Consider the following 17,883-nt stretch of genomic DNA (forward strand, 5'->3'; position numbering starts at 1 on the left):
TTGCTTCATTCCTTTACCATGAAGCAAAATAGGTCATTCGAGTATGCTTTGGTCTCAAGTCTTATCTAATTTACAATACTAAGAGCATCTCCAACCCTTTAGTCAAAAGTCATAGCCATTTTATGAATTTATCACTCTTAGTGTCATTACTATTCATTCAGATTTTACATCTTCAACCCCATTTAGTCAAAAGTCATAGCATAATCTCAATGAACTATGGGGCCCACCGATCTCCTTTTTTCTCCATTTTGGCTTTCGTTCTACAAAACTTAGTCAAAATGACTAATTTTTTTGACTCAGGGGTCATTTTGACTACCTTTTCTATTGAGTTGGAGATGCTGGATTTGAATTGGGGAAGCCAAAATGACTCTTGACATTAGGGTTGGAGATGCCCTAAGTACAACCTTTGTCGAGGACTACAATACTTCTACCTAGGGTCTAGCCGTCTAGCCGTCTACCAATGGGAGGTTTTAACCAATTGAGTAAGTTGAGATTATAAGCTTTATTTAAATCCACCTTAGTCTGAGCATTAATCCATTCAGTAACAGCAGAGGAGATCAACATACCAGGATTTGTAGGAATTTGAAATTGAGCATCGAAAACAAACTTGTTTCTCCACTTCCAGATATACCAGCAAATAAAGACAAAGGTTGAGCACCATTGATATCCAGTGCTTGTTATAGTAGTGCAGTGGAGATGAGCATTTAACCACCTTCCCAATTCATGTTAAAGGTGTTACCAACAAATTCAGGTAAAGGAAGAGAAGGAGTTTCATGCATATATGATGAACAACAGGACAATCTTTAAAGAGATGAGTTAATGACTCACTGGCAGTGTGACAAATAGGACAAGAGTCATCATGAGTAAGATGTCTTCTAGCTCTCTGCACATTAGTCAAAAGCTTCCTATGACAGAGCACCCATAAAAAGTCTTGTGCTTGGTGGGAATCTGCAGTCTCCATATGAATTTCCAAGGAGAGTTATTCTGAGTATAATCATTAAAGAAGATACCTTAGGCAGACTTTACATAGAAAAAACCATTAGAACTGCAACCCCAAATTCGAATGTCTTCTCCACAACCATCAAACCCAGGAGGAATGTGAACAATTTGGTTAACAATATCATAGGGAAGGAGCAAGGATAGCAGATCAATGTTCCAACCATTGGCATCCCAAAAAGAGCATAGAGTAATATTAATATCAATAAAGCACCAAGAAGAGCATAATGTATTAGTGGTAGAGAAGATAACCAAATATCAGCCCAGAATTTAATTTTCTTACCATCTCCAACTCTCCATATAAGTCCTTATTTCAACAAATCGGCTCCATGGGAATTACTTTCTCATGTACTGGAACAATCCTTTGGATAGTGGTAGTTCTTATCAAAGAGACACTACTACAAAAAGTTAATCACACAACGAAACACAAATCATCTGTTGTGTGTTTAAGTAAGCTTTATTATACAACGGTGCTAGTTACATTATGTTGTGTGAATGCCAATAAAGTGATAACTTTTTTTTATCAAAACTGCATTGCACAACGGAATTAAGTATTGTCCGTCGTCTGAGCCTTAAAAAATTTAGCGGCAGATTTCTCTCCACTTTGGAGTCTTGGTTGGATCTTGAAAAACTGAAATTTGGGTTACTAGGACAACGGGTTTTACCTTTGCCGTTGTGTGATTGAAAAACTAAGCACCAAAGTTGGAGGATGCTTGCTTGAATGTCTTCCCCTAGATAGGCCTAGTGCAAGCTATGGTAATTGTGCAACAGATTTAAGATTTTCTGTTGTGTGAGCATGGATCTGTGGGAGGCAAGTTCGGCAACATTTTAACCAAAAATGCTGAAGGCGCCATGTTTCCCTCCATGATTTCAGAATTTAATTTTTAGTGATGCACTCAGACGACAGTGAGAGAGATTTCTGTTGTGTGAATAATTTCAAGAATTTTTAGCTAGGTTTTGATTGCCACATCGTCTCCAAAAGAAAGAAAGAACAAAAAAAAAAAAAAAAATAGGCACTCGACACTCAGCTCTCTAAAAAAAAATAGTCACTCGACACTCAGCTCTCTCTTGACTGCATATCCCTTACGAAAGCCATCTCTTAATTAACAAACCCATCTCTCAGTACTACCCATCTCTTCCTTCTGCTTCCTCACCTTCACCCTCTTCTCTCTCGCTGTCACTGCATGTCCTCAAAACCTTGGTCTTTCTCCGCCACCCGCTCCATCTCCCTCTCCCTTCCGCCATCAAAGCTTCCTTTAGCTGGAAACGGTGAGAATCTAATTCAGATTGTTATGGGTTTGAGCGTTTGAGTTACCGATCGAATCTAATTCAATTCTCCGATTGGAAGAGAAGCAACAAAGAAAATGTTCGATTCTTGTTTTCCTCTACAAATCTTCGCTAGGTTTTAATTTGTCCATTTTTCAGTTTCTTTCTAATTTCTGGAATTTCAGGAAGCTTGGTGTACGAATCGGCGAGGTTAGTGAACAGGTCCGTTCAGGTGCCTTTTTCACCCTTTAGCACAGTTCAGAGTTTGTTGTTGTTGTCGCTCAATTGTAGAATGTAGCGGTAAGGTTTCTGTGTGATTTGGTTTCAGTTTTGTGTGAGAGTTCTCTAGGTTTGATTTTGTGAAAATTTTACTAATTTGGGTTTTTTGGGTTCGTCATAATTTTTGTGCTTTTGGGTCAAATATTAATGTTGGCATTTGTTGTGATTTGTGAAGATAAACTGGAAGTGATATTTAGGATTGTGAGTGAGTCTATTTTAGGTTAATAGGGTGGGGTCGTGCTTGTCTGGATTTGGTTATATAGAGCTAAATTTAGAAAGATGGTAACATCCAAAATCAATAAAGCCATCATTAACTCTGTAAGGCCAGCAAACATTTCTTGAATAATTGTGAATTCTCAACCCCAAGGTTGAAAAAAAAAAAAACGTTTCTCTTTCTGCATCTTCAATCTTTGTTTCTGTTAAAGTGTGAAACTGTGAAAGGTGTTTTTTTAATTGGATTAGAATAAGAGTTTTGACAGTCTGTGTTTGGAGTAGTACCATCTTAGAAAAATCCAAGATTTGCATTATAATACCGTGGCCACTTTGGTTTTTTGTTTGTTTGTGTTTATCTTCCACATTTGTGAATTAAAAAGGAGGCGGAGAAATTCAGTTCCATGGTTGAGACAAAACAGTGAATATAACACGCACTGACGAATGATTAATTTGTTGATGCAGATGATGATTGTGTGTGTGTAGTGTGAAATCTTGAAACTGATTTTTTTTTCCTTCATTTTTTATCTTCTTTTATTTCATTTTTTTTCTTTACCTTAGGTTATTTTTAGAATGAGTTCTTTTATCTTGTCAGTTGGGTAACTTTATCTTGTTCTCTTTATTCATTGTTATTGATAGAGATTGTTAATTAAATTAACTTTATGTTTGTTTGCTCAGCATCAGTGGGTGTTGAGATGATGTGTTTGAAACCTATCACCTAACCTAAATTCTATCCCTTCCACCATTTTGCCTTTGACTCATTTTCTTTTTGGCTTTTGGGTTCCCGTCGAGAAACTGATTTGGGGAGGGTACTACATAGTTCCAGATTTCTTTGCTTTGAGACGGGGGATTGAAGAGAGAAGAATTTAGACCTTGGTTTTGAAAGAGAGTACAAACTAAGCTTGTTTCTGGTTTGGGTATTAAGAAGCTCGGGTACTAAGTCAAGGGTGAGGGTTTCATGTTTCTACTTTATGGTATCCTTTATCTGTTTTCTTTACTTTGTTAATCTCCTTATTGAATTTTTACTTTGGAGTATTGGGTTTTGGATTTTGATTATATGCTGTTAGTCATCAACTCAGTTTGTGTTTTGAATTGTGAATTGGTTAGTTTTATTGTGCTGCAATTTTTATGGATCATGATTTGAGAATTACCTTAAAATTAATTGTGTTTTCGAATCCTCTAGTCAACAAGAGAGTGGTGTTGGCAATGTGCACATTACATATGATGTGACCATGATTAGTGGCACGGTCATTGAGCTGTGGTAGCTCGGGGGCTTTGGAAGCCTGATTATTTTCATGTCTGAGTTTGCTGTGGCAACTGGTTTTGTTGGAGTTCAGATTTTTTCTGTGACCAGTGGGTTGATCATGGCTTGGGTGATAAATTCTGGTGTTGTTTACTTTTCATTTGGAGTACTGATTGTTAGTCTTTACATTTTCATTTTTTTTTGTTTAGCTACTCATTGAGCTTTAGTTGCTCATGCCTCTATTTTTTTTTTCTTTGCAGATATTTGGGTAGCAGGGTTGTGAAAGAGTGCCTGAGTGTTAAGAGTTCTGTCTTCCTTTTTTAGTTTTGATGTTTTGGTGCCACTGGGCATTATCCCTTGCTGTAAGTGTTTTGATTATGTTTCTATATAATTCAACTCTTGTACATATGTACTATTGTATATATGTAATATGTTTCTTTGGAGTAGTACGTTTATATAAAATGCCATGTTTTTTTTTTCCACTAAGAAGTGCTTATTCTTTTACCTTCTTTTACTGTCTCTTGAGTTGTAAATGGTTGTCAAAGACTCAATGATCTCTATGAATTTGGGATCGGGGCGTGACATGTAGCTTTGGTGGTGGGAGTACTAGGTAATTGAACTTTCGATCCATCTCTAAAATGGCCGTTGGTTGTATATTGGGAGCTAGCTAGCTGCCTGCTACTTTGAGAACAACAGAACACTGTCTCATTTGCGGCGTCAACAACACCATCAATTCTCATCTGGGTATTTTTTTTTACTACTCGAGTTTTTTTTTTTTACTCTTTGATTATATCTTACACATGGGTCACTGTCTGTCAAAGATCAATGCAATGCCTTTCTCAACAACAATAGTGGAGTAGATTGTGTACATCTGCTGACAGTTTATGATTTCAGAGATTTGAATTCCACTGAGCTCATTGTGTACATTTGCTGACATTTATATATGCCTGTCCATTTGTTGAATTGGTATATATGTATGAATTGGTAGATATATAGATGCTTTGATTAAGATATATAGATGCTTTGATTAATTGGAAAAGCATGTCATCCTTTAAGAAAGGATCTTAATTATATATTAGAGATAAATTTAAATGGTTGCTTTTGATTTCCAACCAATAATTTCATAGCAAGCTAGGTTTGATGCATTGTGTACATCTGCTGGAGCAGATCACCTTTCATTTTGCTTTATTAAAAGTGACCATCTTTAGTATAATATGATATGGTACAAGAATATACTCTATAGTTTTCACTCCCGTACCATTATCTATCTTTAGCAATTTCTCATTTTGATAATCTGAGTTTGGTTAATTTCAGGACCGCTCCCTCATTCAAGAATCAGATTTGGAGTTCCAAAAGCTTAAGTGATCTTTTTGAGCAAATGAGGCAGGTTCGGTACTCTCTTGCTAAACCATATTCTTAGTCACTTTTATTGGTAATTCAGTGATTTGAACTTGTTTTGATTTTTCACTCTAACCAGACCGGGGATTAGATTCCCTTAACCATATCCTGTGGAAGATGAAGGAATTTAAAGAATTTGTCATTTTTGTGAAAAAGGTGAATTAATATGAATGTTCCAGTACTGTAGTCATTCCTTGTTTAGTTTGAAGTTAATTGCTGTATCATAATATTAATTGCTTGTCTATTATGCTTTCCATGTCCTAGAAAAGAAAATATTTTTTGTGCAGTAATGACATAGTATATGTGGTAGAAGCTCAGGTAAATGATTATGGTTAGTGGAACCAATTTAACTTTATTTCTAAGGTAAGCCTGCAAGAGAAGTTGCAGCTTTACAACTTCTAGATTTGTTTGGTAATCCACATTTCTCTATAAAAATGTGTTTGACCTTATCATGTCTTTAGTAATTGATGGAGTACAGACTGACAAACTGAAGATTTCATTAGGCGTTGATGATGATTGTTATCCAGACTGGAATCATGACCTCCTTGTGGCATGGAAGGTAAGAGGAACTAAACAGATCATATTTTATTTTATTTTATAGGATATGTGCTTTGTGTTCTGAGACACTGCCAAAAGGTTTTTCTGACACTTGTAATCTGCAGATTCTGGCAATTGAGAAGCTTCCAAGGTTTCCACATACCATAATTCTCGAAGGTGGAAGCATCCATGTAGATGGAGAAGGTAACAATCAAGGCACTATGAAAGCTCGTTCTGTGCAAGCGCAATTGTCATCTTATTTTGTTAATCATAAATTGCTTTCTTCCTTTAGGGACTTGCCTCACTACTGAGGAGTGCCTGCTAAATAAAAACAGGAACCTAATTTGATGAAGGAGCAAATAAAGGATCAACTTAAGGCATATCTTGGAGTGACGAAGATTATTTGGTTCCCCCGTGGATTGTATGGTAAGAACTATACTTGGCTACTATCTAATGATTGGTTTACTTTCTTTCATTTGGGAATTAGGTCACTTATTTTTTACTTCAACCTAAACTGTGTACCAACATGCTTGGCAGGAGATGATGATACTAATGGCTAGTTACCCCTTTTATTGTTAAATTGGAAAATTATTAAATTTCAAACTGTGTGGAGCATTTTTTCAATCTTGTTGTTCATTGTTTTGACAGGATGATGCTAAACCGAGACTTGCAGGCACAAGACTTGCAGCTTCTTATGTGAATTTCTACGTTGCCAATGGAGCAATCATTGCGCCACAATTTGGGGACCAAAAATGGGACGATGAGGCTGTCTGAATCCTATTGAAAGCCTTTCCATACCATGAAGTAAGCTGAGTTTATTAACTTTTATTATCACAATTGATATCAAGTTCAATGGTCCTAAAGTTTGTGTACTATCTAAAGCCTTTCCATGCCAGGAACTTTGTGATATTGTGATCCTAATGAGCTGTTTTAACTGTACAAACAATTACTAGTGTGTATTGTGCTAGGCTTAATATAGATTGTAAACTGGAATCAAATATAAAACAGAACGGCTTGATGCTCTCAATGCTAGTGTAAACAAACAATTAAAAATTGTAGATCAAGACGGATTGATACTCTCATATCTTAATTGATTGCTCATTTCTGGCACTATCTCCAGGTCTAAACGGTACAAACAAGAAGCTGCAAAATTTAAAGCGGAGATAGGCATTCAATGCTAGAAGGTTATAGAACAAATGGAAAACTTCCTTTGAAACCTATTATATACTTCCAGACATGGAGAGTTGGTACAGTTTAGTATCACAGTGCTTCATTTTTCCTATAGGTTTTGGATATTCTATTTCATATGGTTATAATCAGATCGCCCTTAATTTGTTGTTATTCTGATATGCAGGCTTTTTAGTTTTTGTTCTTGAAAATTGCCTAAATTTTGCATTTGCTTACTCTGTGGTAATCAGTTATTGCAGAACCATGCTACTTTATTTAAGATTTCATGGATTGCAAAATGTTGCAACTTGTAAATTTGCAATTGCGTGAGATGGTGCTTTATTTAGCTTTGGATATATTTAGACTTTATGGGAGGGTCAATTATAGGATCCTTCATTTCTCTCAAATGTTGCATCAATGACGTATATATGCATCACCATATATAACATGCATGAAAGGACAAATTGTACATTCTTCTTCCCAAAGATTTTCTTCCTCATATTGGTCTCTCATTTTTAACAGTGCATAATGGGTTCTGCTTTTCTCTTGATAGTGAGTGGGGAGAAGGCACTTGAACTTGGGTTACATGCTCCTGTTCTTTGATACAACATTTTGATCATAGAGCTTTTGGTGTATATCATGTGTTTTAATGACAGGACCCGACCCAAGAATCACCCCAATTACCTGGATACGAGCCTGCAGGGCCCACGTTAAGCGAAATCCTACCGAAAATTCGGCAGAACCTCCCCTAAATATGGGCTACCCAAAATTTCACAAACCTGGACATGATTACAACTTTAACTTATACTTAACCTACCTTGTATGATATCGGCTTAGTTTTAGTGTCGCTCTGATAAACCTTTTCTTTTAAATTTGATGGATGTTGTTGTTCGGTTTGTTGTTGCTTACGGAGGTTATATTGGGATTTGAACTTTCCGAATGTAATATATGCTTGGATTGTAAAGTTGATACAGTAGGTTGAGTAGAAGTTAAAGTTGTAATCATGTCCAGGTTTGTGAAATTGCACTACTACAAAAACTGCATCACACAACGGTGGAAATCTGTTGTGTGATGTGCACCATGTCTGTCGTCTATCTCGATGTTGTGTGATGAGTACAGTCACACAACGGTGAAACACCGTTATCTGACTATCATAGACACAACGGATTGCTTATAACCGTTGCACCAGTTCTGCGCATGCCAATGCCAGAAATTGGATGAGGCGCATTTTCGATGGTGATCAGACAACAGAATTAAGTACACGCTGTTGTTGGTTAACTTCTCACACAACAGAAACATAACACTCAGACAACAGTAGTAAGTACACACTGTTGTTGGTTAACATATCACACAACAGAAAAATATAGCGACTGTTGTTGGTTGTTCCTTCACACAACAGATATCATAAGTAATTGTTGTATGTGTGAGGCTCAGTGTTGAATTCTTCACAAGTCATACAACATCTTATTTCTATACCGTTATGTGAATTAACATTGGACAACGGATATGTATTCGTTCTGTTGTGTGAGTTTTAATTGGACAACGGATATGCATTCGTTCTGTTGTGTGAGTTTTAATGAGACAACAAAATTTGGTTGGTACCGTTGTGTGATTAAAATTGATTTGTTGTGTGATTAACGAAATATACGTATTCATACAACGGAATAAGACTTGACTGTTGTCTGATTATTTTCAATTCTTTACCTGAAATATTTCCACAAAAATAATGCACAATATATAAGATTTAGGCATTCAAATACTCTAATTCAACAATCAAATTTACCAAAAGAGGTGGCATTCATATATATATATATATATATATCCATCCATTCCATAAAACCACAGAAGGCATTGTAGCTAATTACATTGAAAGAAAGCAAAAGCTAATTACATGCATTGAAAGAAAGCAAAAGCTGATACAACATGTAAGTTCCAAAAACATGCACATATGCTGCATGTGAATATATGTATCAGCATATATATATAACACTGAACAAACTGCCCTCGATCTCCTTCAACCAATTACTTGATGGCTCCTACATATATGACTTGACGACAAATTTTGCCCACTCATTCCGGATTACATCAATGTCCTCTTGGCTATACATGTAGTTGCTTCTCCTCTCCCACTGAAACAGTTTTAAGTTAACAACCCAACATTACCATACAGATCATTCAAACAAATAGAGAATATCAACTTTAGTAACACAAGTATATATATATATATATATATACAGCTCATTCCTAGCGCGTACCTTACGAACAAACGATAGATCCTTATCTTCAATTATATCTCGCATGTATCTCATCACGAAGTAGCCACACTCCGTAGAGCTAGGTTGGGGAGGAATACCCTAAGCAAGGCAGATACATTTAACAACAAAAGAACATAATCAAAATCTGCAATAGTTTAAAAGGTAATTCAATTCCAACCTAGCTCAAACATACTTACCGCTAAATTCTTCCACAAAACTGAACTCCTGCCTTTCTTGCCTTTGTGTGCATTATACATAGCAATGGCACTAAAGAAAAAAACAAGCACATTATCACTTGCACACATGATTTTTCCCAACACCATGCAAACAGTGATGTATATATTGGTTCAAGTATAAATAAATTTTGGAGACTATAAACATGAATTTGAAATAAGCAGGTACTATATATATATGGAGACTAGCTATGACTTACGTATCAACAATTGATCTCCATTCTCCAGTGGGTAACCGCCTCTTCAACGGATCCATGAAATAGACACTGTTTTCCTCCGGATTCACAACAGTAAGCATCCAATGATTACTACATATAATGAAATAATCAGATTTCTGTTCTCCACCCATGTTTATCAATACTTACACACAAATGCAAAGTTTTACGTATATAACAAAGAACCTTAATGAATCACTTACTCTGCGTTATAAGGCAGCAAGAAAATCTGGTTTGGTTTTGCCGTTAAAAGCCTATCCTTGATATGCTGGGACTGGGCATGACCATCCCCGTACCGGATTGCACCGATCATTGAAGGGTCAACAAAAGCAACCATATCCAGCATTTTATATCGAGTCAATAAATCAAGAAGGTACCTAACATTCCAATATATCAAGTTTGAATTCAGCAACAAGAAATTCACATCTATACATGTAAGGAAATAGCGTATATTACAAAGAATATAAACATCAGTTTCTATTTACCTCTGGTATACCACTATGCAGTTTCCAGTAACTTCCCTCATGCTAGCAATTCTTTCAACATCTGATCCTAGTATAAATGTCTTTCGTTGATACCCAAATACTTCAGACAAATATTCATCAACAAATATCTTGTAATTAAGAACTGCATTGTCAGAATTTCATTTTCTAACTCTTTCCTGATCTTAACTCCAATCCGAAGAGATCTCCCAATAACACAATTTCAGTACTTTCTAAAATGGTCAACGTGTCCTACAGTATTACAACACAATTAGCTTTACTAATCAAGCCTTGGGCTTATTCCAGTCCAAATAAGTCTACAGCATAAATTCAGTGCCTAATCCAACAAAGCATATTCAATACCGGTACCTTTCAAAGATTATAACTTTCAATACCAAATTTAAATCCATATAATGAAACCAATAACTAATAGTCTTCACGATAGATAATCAATATCATTCACCACTAAAAGCACATCAAAGATCTTCGTAAGAACAACACACCTTTATTCTTTGGTAGACGTAAGCAAACTGTTATAATAACACAAAATAAAAAACCCAGAAATGGAAAACAATATCAAGCAGCTAAAAAGAACCTCAAAAGACATGCTTTCATGCTCTCAGTCACAAGCTTGTCAACTGGAATCCATGGCTACTATTGCTCTTTAGCAATTTGCGGTATAGATCAATTAAGGTTTGGTACAGACTCAACTTCTGTATTAATCTTTTGAGATTCCACAGTCAGATAAGAAAAGCACTCATCATAATCGACCTCATCATAATCAAATGGGCTTCAAAGGTTTTCAGGATATGAGAAAGTGTGCATCTACATCACTGAAATCAACAATTTGCGGTACCCGGTTGTACAAATTACAAAACCCATAATTCAAATGAAAGAAACACAAGCTACTGAAGCTAGCAGCCAACAAAATCAAATAATACAAGCAGATTATCAAGAATACTAACACCTAAGTTAGAGAATCGATCAAATTAGAGATTATATATCCTTCCCAAAGCTGGTCTATAGCGAAAGCACAACTGGAAACGAAGTGATTGCTACTACCCAGGTCAAAGTTTAGTTCCCCATTTCCATCATTTAAAACGTTGCTATAACAATATTGTTGTAATGTACCTGATATTCAAATTGATATCCGAGATCAATATAAACTATATCAAGATACTCGTTGGCTACAACAATCATTTAAAACAGTATCAAGATATTCAATTCTGAAAGTTGCACAGGATATGCAATATAATATAATCACCTTAAATTGATACTACATTGATCGAGTGAAATAGATCCACATGCCTAACTTCAGCAATGACCCTCATTCGACTGATGATCATACCTGTAGCGTGTTAACGTAGTAAGCAGTGATTGACAGTCGGCAAGACCTGCAACAATTTTGAAAATCTCTCTTTCATCAGAAAAAGAACATAGTTCCTACAGAAGCAAAATTTAAGCAAATGAGCCAAGCCTTTGGGATTATATATTAGAAATCTGGTAATTTATATGAGGCTGTTCTCCAAACTATATATATGCATTAGAGGAAAGCAAACGAAGTGATACTTAATTTGACAGAATCCTTAAGGCAGATAATAGAAGTCAAATGCCAAAACAGAAACCAATATGCAACTGATTATAACCAAATTACAGCAAAATATTCAACTGATTAACTAAAACACCAATCATTCTCAGCAACCACAGTGAATTTCAAGTCTGAACCAATGCTTTAATCAATACTAACCAAAACCCAAAATCACAAATCACACAATGAACTATTTTCCATTAGAAATAGAACTACAGTAACTCACAAATGATCAAAAGAAAGCCAGTTTCCACTACCAACATCCAAACCCACATCAAGGCAGATAGAATAATCACCAAAACCCAATTGACACCTCCAATTGAAAACATCAAACTGACTGAAAAGCATCGAGAATTCAACTTTAAGCAATTAAATGCCAAAAAAAAAAAAAAAACGATGTGCGTATGTGCCAAAAGAGTAAGAGGGCCATTCATCTTCGTGGGTTAGCTCAATTAATAAAGAGAGCCATTCATCTTCGTGGGTTCCTTATTCAAATGTCATATTTCGTGGGTTAGCTCAATTCAATGTTGTAGAAGACTAGAATTCAAACAAACCTTGAATCGTGGAGCAAAACAACAATAGCTGAAATTGCATCAAAGAACTAAACCTATCACTCCTTCATAAACAAAAGTTGGAACATGCCAGAACACCAAGATAGTTTACGGTACCCGGTTGTACAAATTACAAAACCCATAATTCAAATGAAAGAAACACAAGCTACTGAAGCTAGCAGCCAACAAAATCAGATAATACAAGCATATTATCAAGAATACTAACACCTAAGTTAGAGAATCGATCAAATTAGAGATTATATATCCTTCCCAAAACTCAACCATCAAATAATACAAGCAGAAATGAAAGCCCAAGGTGGAGATCAAACCTGGAGATCGATCAGCGATGCAGGAAGCACAGAGAGCGATCGAATCGCGATCGGGGTCTTGGCGCCTAGTCGGGCTGAGGTTGAATTGCGATCGGGACAGAGTGAAGGACTGCCGGACTGGGAGGCGGAATGAGATAGAGAGGAGTCGATAGAGTTAGGGACTGGGAGAGATGAGGGACTGGGAGAGAGGCGGAGTCGATAGAGTTAGGGACTGGGAGAGATGAGGGACTGGGAGAGAGGCGGAGTAGATTTTTAGGGTTTTCGAAACATATACAGAATGACAGGGGAAAGAGTGATTGAGAGTGATTGAGAGTGATAGAGTGATAGAGTGATAGTGATCGAGAGGGGAAAGAGTGATTGAGAGTGAGAGTTCTGATAGTGGCCGGGTTCTTTTTTCTTTCTCTCGACAGTTTGCTCGGTAGGTTTGGCTGGTGAGAATATTTGCTGGGTTTGGTAACAGATAATGTCATAGATATTTGCTTTGCTTGGCTGGTGAGAATAAATTTGTCATAGAAGAATTAAGTTCATCACACAACAGATAATGAAACAACTGTCGTACAAGAGTATATAATGTCAAAGTAGAGAGGGAAATTTGGCTGCCTAGCTAGCTCGGTTTGGAGGGAGCAATTCAAATAGATTTGAGCCTTCACACAACAGAATGTCTACATTCTGTTGTACCATTTGTTATATCATTCACTTGATATACCTAGTAGAAGGTGCCAACTTTTTACAACATTGGCGCCTAGTCGAAATTTGGAGCAAAATTTGGCGCCCAGCTCTAATCATACAACAGAAATAGCAATACTGTTGTATCTTGCAATATTCACACAACAGAACATGCATAATTGTGTTGTGTGATTAAATTGGTGGGTGGGAATTTTGAGCTCAGTGATGGCGGGACATATGCCGCTAAATTTTGTATCATTCAGATAACGGAACATGCATAATTGTGTTGTGTGATAGAACTCTGAAGAAAAAGTTCTTAATTTAGTAGTATTCCCACAACAGAACTTCATTAATAGCGTTGTAGGATGGAATTCACGTTATCAGACAACAGTCAATTTTTAATCTCTTGTCTGATAGGTGTTGTGTGATGCATATTTTGTAGTAGTGTTGTAAAGCTTCATGGTGTTCCTGGGTCGGGTCCTGTCATTTAATCTCTATAGGAGGTCTTTCCAATCAATAACTTCTTGGCCAATCAAGACCAAACTTTCCCAAAAGTGCGAATGCAAAGTGCTCTCTCTCTTAAAAACAAGGTAATATTAGTATATGCATCTTTGTATATATACTTTTCTTCTGCAACTGTTAAATCATTTGTGCCTAATGTAGACATTGTCAAATTTCTTCAAATCACTAAACAAGTTTGCATCTTGCAGGCAAATTGTGAGTGAGACATTCGAGGTTTTGTAGAAGCGAATGGCAGCTGAAGGTTAAGAGCCATCGAGAATAGGAATGTTTTTTATTCATGTGTAGCTAGCTAAGAATGCTCTTGTTTGGTGCATTATCTTGTTACTTGAATGTATTGATTCTTGAATAATGGTACTTGAATGATATATATGGATTAAAGTATTGTTTATATGGTAATATATTGAGCATTATTCTGGACAAACATTTATATTGATATTCTTCTTGTTGTTCAAGGTTTAGTCATACAACACAATACAAAACAATGTGTTGTATGAATGTAAAAGAGTTCAAAATTGAGGCTTCTCCTACAACAGTCACTAGTTGTTACCCAATTTGATTACAATATTCACACCACAGCTAATCAAATATAGTTGTTGTGTGAACTAACAACCAACAACAAAAGAAAACAAAGTTCTGTTGTGTGAGATTCATAACACACAACAGAAATGAAATCATCTCTGTTGTCTGAGTAATCAACAGACAAGGGAGATAATTTCACTTCAGTTGTGTGTTATTAATCTCAGACAACAATGAATGAGTAATATCTATTGTGTGTTACATATCTCAGACAACAAAGAATGAATAATATCTGTTGTGTGTTATGAACCTCAAACAACAAATAATGAGTTATATCTGTTGTGTGTTATGAATCTCAGACAACGGCGAATTCCTTCTTCTGTTGTCTGAATGTGACGACACATCCCCGAGCATGCCATGCCAGGGACATGCCTGCGCAGAATTCACACAACGGAAATAGGTATTCTGTTGAGCAAAGTATTGTCACACAATGGTGAAATCACCGTTGTGTGATTTTTCAATCACACAACACTCGTTTAGACCACAGTGAGGTTGGTCATCACACAACTCCAAATATCTGTCATCTGATTAACTTATTGTAGTAGTGAGATTATCATGTTTCAAGTACTTTTCTCTATAAATTAGGCCCACAAACCAGGGTCATTTTGAAAGATCCTCCATCCAGCCTTAGCTAGCATTGCTTTATTCATATCAGTAGCCTTTTTGACTCCAAGAGATTTAGGCAAGCAAACAATATCCCAATTTACAAGATTCACCTTTTTCTTGCTCTCCAAATCACCCCAAAATTTCTATTTATTTTGTCCAAATCCTCACAGATTGACGTAGGTAGTCTAGCAGTTTGCATGACATAATTAGGAATAGCAGTAGTCACATATTGAATTAGAGTTAACCGACCAACTAAGCAGAGGCGGATCCAAGATTTAAATCTTGGGGGGTCCAAGCCGTTACGTATATTTTTATTTTTGAAAAAAAATACTTGAAAAATATTAGAAGAAATATTGTCAGATGTGTTTGCACAGAAACCTTGTAAAATGTTTGCTCGGATCCCTGTTGTATATAGACTAATGCACATTATAACTATTATTCATTTAGTAGTTTACGTTTTTTCTTAGAAAATTAATTCCCTTATTATTTATCCAAAAATTAGTCATGCATATCAGACTTCATTTGTCTTAATTGACAAAAGACTATTATAATTATTTTTTGGGTACAGTAATAAATCTTATTATTGGGTGAATAATAAAGTATATAATTTACCAAATAAATAGTTAAGTAATTAGTAAACTAACTAATTTAGTTTCTTAATATTATTGATTTCTGTTTTGAACTTTGATTAGTTATAATTTATGAGAAATTTTTGGGACAGAGGGGGGGGGGGGGTCCAATGCTTGAATTAAGCTCATTTTTAAAAATCTCAAAGCCTAATTAGCTAGTTAATTGAGATTTACCAAAACATCTGGGGGTGTCTGGATCCCTTCAGGCCTTGGAATGGGTCCGCCCCTGCAACTAAGCTCAACCCGAAAGTAGTCTCTAGTACTCTCGTGTTTTCCTTTGGTGCTGCAAGGCTATTGTGTTCAATTTCCCGATCTCTTTACTCCCCGTTCCAATTACCCGATCTCTTCACTCCCCGTTCCAATTATCCATAATCATCACTTCTCCATCTCCATCCTTTGAAACCTACCCTTTTGGTTCCATGGTTTCTCATGTTTTCCCTTAACTTCCAAGGTATGGCAAGAGTGGAGGATGAAGCTTTGGGGCTTGTCATGGTTTCTCATGGTTTCTCATGTTTTCACTCTAAAAGTATTTTCGTTTCTTCTCAAAAAAAAAAAAAAGGATAACAGAAAATAAGAGATTTTTTGTAACTCACTGCTTGACCAAATAACGAGAAGAAAATATCAAGGCATTGCTTAAGGATGTAGGCTTGTTCAAGAGTAGTTTAAGAGAAAAGCATGAGATCATCCGCAAAGAATAAATGGGAAATTTGAGGTCCAGATTGGGGAACTCTCACAGCTTTCCAATCCCCAACATTAACAGCCGACTGAATTAAGTGGCATAGTTTTTCCATACACAAAACTAAAATGTACGGTGATAGAGGATCATCTTTTCTGATACCTCTTTGAGCATGAAAATAATCAGTGAGCTCACCATTGAAGCATATCTGAAAGCTAGTACTGGAGGAAATGCAGCTTATAATCAAGTTGATTAAAGGTTGAGGAAGAAGAGTTTAATATAAAACAGATTCTATAAATTTCCAGCTAAGTAAATCATAACCTTAATTTGGAAAGATCTACCTTCCAAGAGAAGAAAAAACGATTAATTTGTTTGCAATGGAATTAAAATAACCAGCCATATATGGAAAATATGATCAAAATTCAACACTTGCATATATTTTGCAATCAAAATAGACTTGCATTATTTCTGGGCCAAAATAGGTTGTCAGGGCCTTATGGTCAAACACTTGGGAAAGTGAAGTCATCGATCCATGCCACAATTAAGGGATCATCTATTTCACGCATAAGGAATTCAAATAGATGACACACAAAGAAGAGGGGGGGGGGGGGTTGTTCCTGTTCCTGGTGGAATTACTGGCAAACCTTGAGTCGCAGCGATGTCATTCAAAGAAGCAGTTGTGTTAGAGGGACCAGTGTCAACCACAAAAGGCTCCATGAAGTCGTTCAAAGAAGCTGCATGTCACGCCCCTATTTTTAAACACAAATAAAAATCGATATATATCCCCATAATTATATATGCGTGATGGTTCAGCCATCAATACAGAATACTTGGAAAACTTTTTCCTTTTAAACCAAGTACAATTGATGCCCTGAACCCACTAAGTCAATACAAATTCACTCCGCAGAGTCAACTATTACACAAGTTTATGAATTAAATTGTCACAACAAAATAATAAGTAAATGCTCCTCAGAGCTACTACAACATAAGTCTTTTCAATGGTAAAGTCACAAAATTGGCTTCCTACCGTATAGCTGTTAAGCATACGATCTTAGCTTCAGCTATGATTGTCCTGACCTACAGGATTAACCGCTACACCATTGAATAGTGCACTGGGTTGCCACACAACAAATCCGGTAAGCTTATGAAAGCTCGTATGAGTATACTCAAAACCACAAAACAGAAACACATTCTTAAGTCACCTCAACCTAAATAACGATAAGCACATAACTCACAACTGCAACCATATGTTTCATAACCTTCCATATCATGCTTACGTAGGTCAACTTGTGACTAATCCACATGCTTAGATTCTCAACCTAGCATCCAATTACACAAATTCTAGTCAAACAAAATCTCCTCAAGTAATGTTTGAAACCCTTTTTAACACACTACGACGAATTACAAAATCACAATCATTTCCTCCCCACTGGAAGCCGTTGTCATCAACATGACATCA

The 17,883-nt window shown here is 36.2% G+C and overlaps 1 protein-coding gene and 1 long non-coding RNA gene across 5 annotated transcripts; one reads left to right on the forward strand and one right to left on the reverse strand.

Annotated features, from left to right (window-relative positions):
- The first annotated feature begins 3,338 nt into the window (after positions 1-3,338).
- On the forward strand, positions 3,339-7,276 carry LOC112183460. 4 transcript variants are annotated; one of them, XR_005805891.1, is made up of 9 exons: positions 3,339-3,698; positions 4,255-4,738; positions 5,309-5,381; positions 5,472-5,548; positions 5,896-5,951; positions 6,055-6,133; positions 6,222-6,355; positions 6,578-6,733; positions 7,050-7,276. It is a non-coding gene; the product is annotated as an uncharacterized LOC112183460 (long non-coding RNA). The 4 variants fall into 4 exon arrangements; XR_005805889.1 differs by lacking the exon at positions 5,472-5,548 and having other exon boundaries at positions 3,374-3,698; positions 4,255-4,356; positions 4,521-4,738; XR_005805890.1 differs by lacking the exon at positions 5,472-5,548 and having other exon boundaries at positions 3,344-3,698; positions 5,854-5,951.
- Positions 7,277-9,087: 1,811 nt separating this feature from the next.
- LOC112186221 lies at positions 9,088-17,141 on the reverse strand. The gene is made up of 9 exons (XM_024324585.2): positions 17,069-17,141; positions 11,413-11,468; positions 10,455-10,533; positions 10,285-10,384; positions 10,003-10,176; positions 9,785-9,892; positions 9,549-9,618; positions 9,352-9,450; positions 9,088-9,225 (listed from the first exon to the last, which is right to left on the reverse strand). Exons 1-9 carry the CDS (start codon positions 17,139-17,141, stop codon positions 9,133-9,135), a joined length of 852 nt encoding a protein of 283 aa, XP_024180353.2. The 3' UTR covers positions 9,088-9,132.
- Positions 17,142-17,883: the final 742 nt, after the last annotated feature.

This window comes from Rosa chinensis, chromosome 2 (assembly GCF_002994745.2).
Source record: "Rosa chinensis cultivar Old Blush chromosome 2, RchiOBHm-V2, whole genome shotgun sequence".
NCBI classification, from domain to species: Eukaryota; Viridiplantae; Streptophyta; class Magnoliopsida; order Rosales; family Rosaceae; genus Rosa; species Rosa chinensis.

Excerpts from the sequence above, each read along its gene's own strand:
- LOC112186221 (XM_024324585.2), bottom strand. The coding sequence starts at position 17,141 with ATGGAGCCTTTTGTGGTTGACACTGGTCCCTCTAACACAACTGCTTCT. Across the intron at positions 10,385-10,454 it reads GGAGTTAAGATCAGGAAAGA|TATTTGGGTATCAACGAAAG; the intron begins GTTAGAAAATGA and ends ATTTGTCTGAAG. Across the intron at positions 9,451-9,548 it reads TTTTGTGGAAGAATTTAGCG|GGTATTCCTCCCCAACCTAG; the intron begins GTAAGTATGTTT and ends TGCCTTGCTTAG.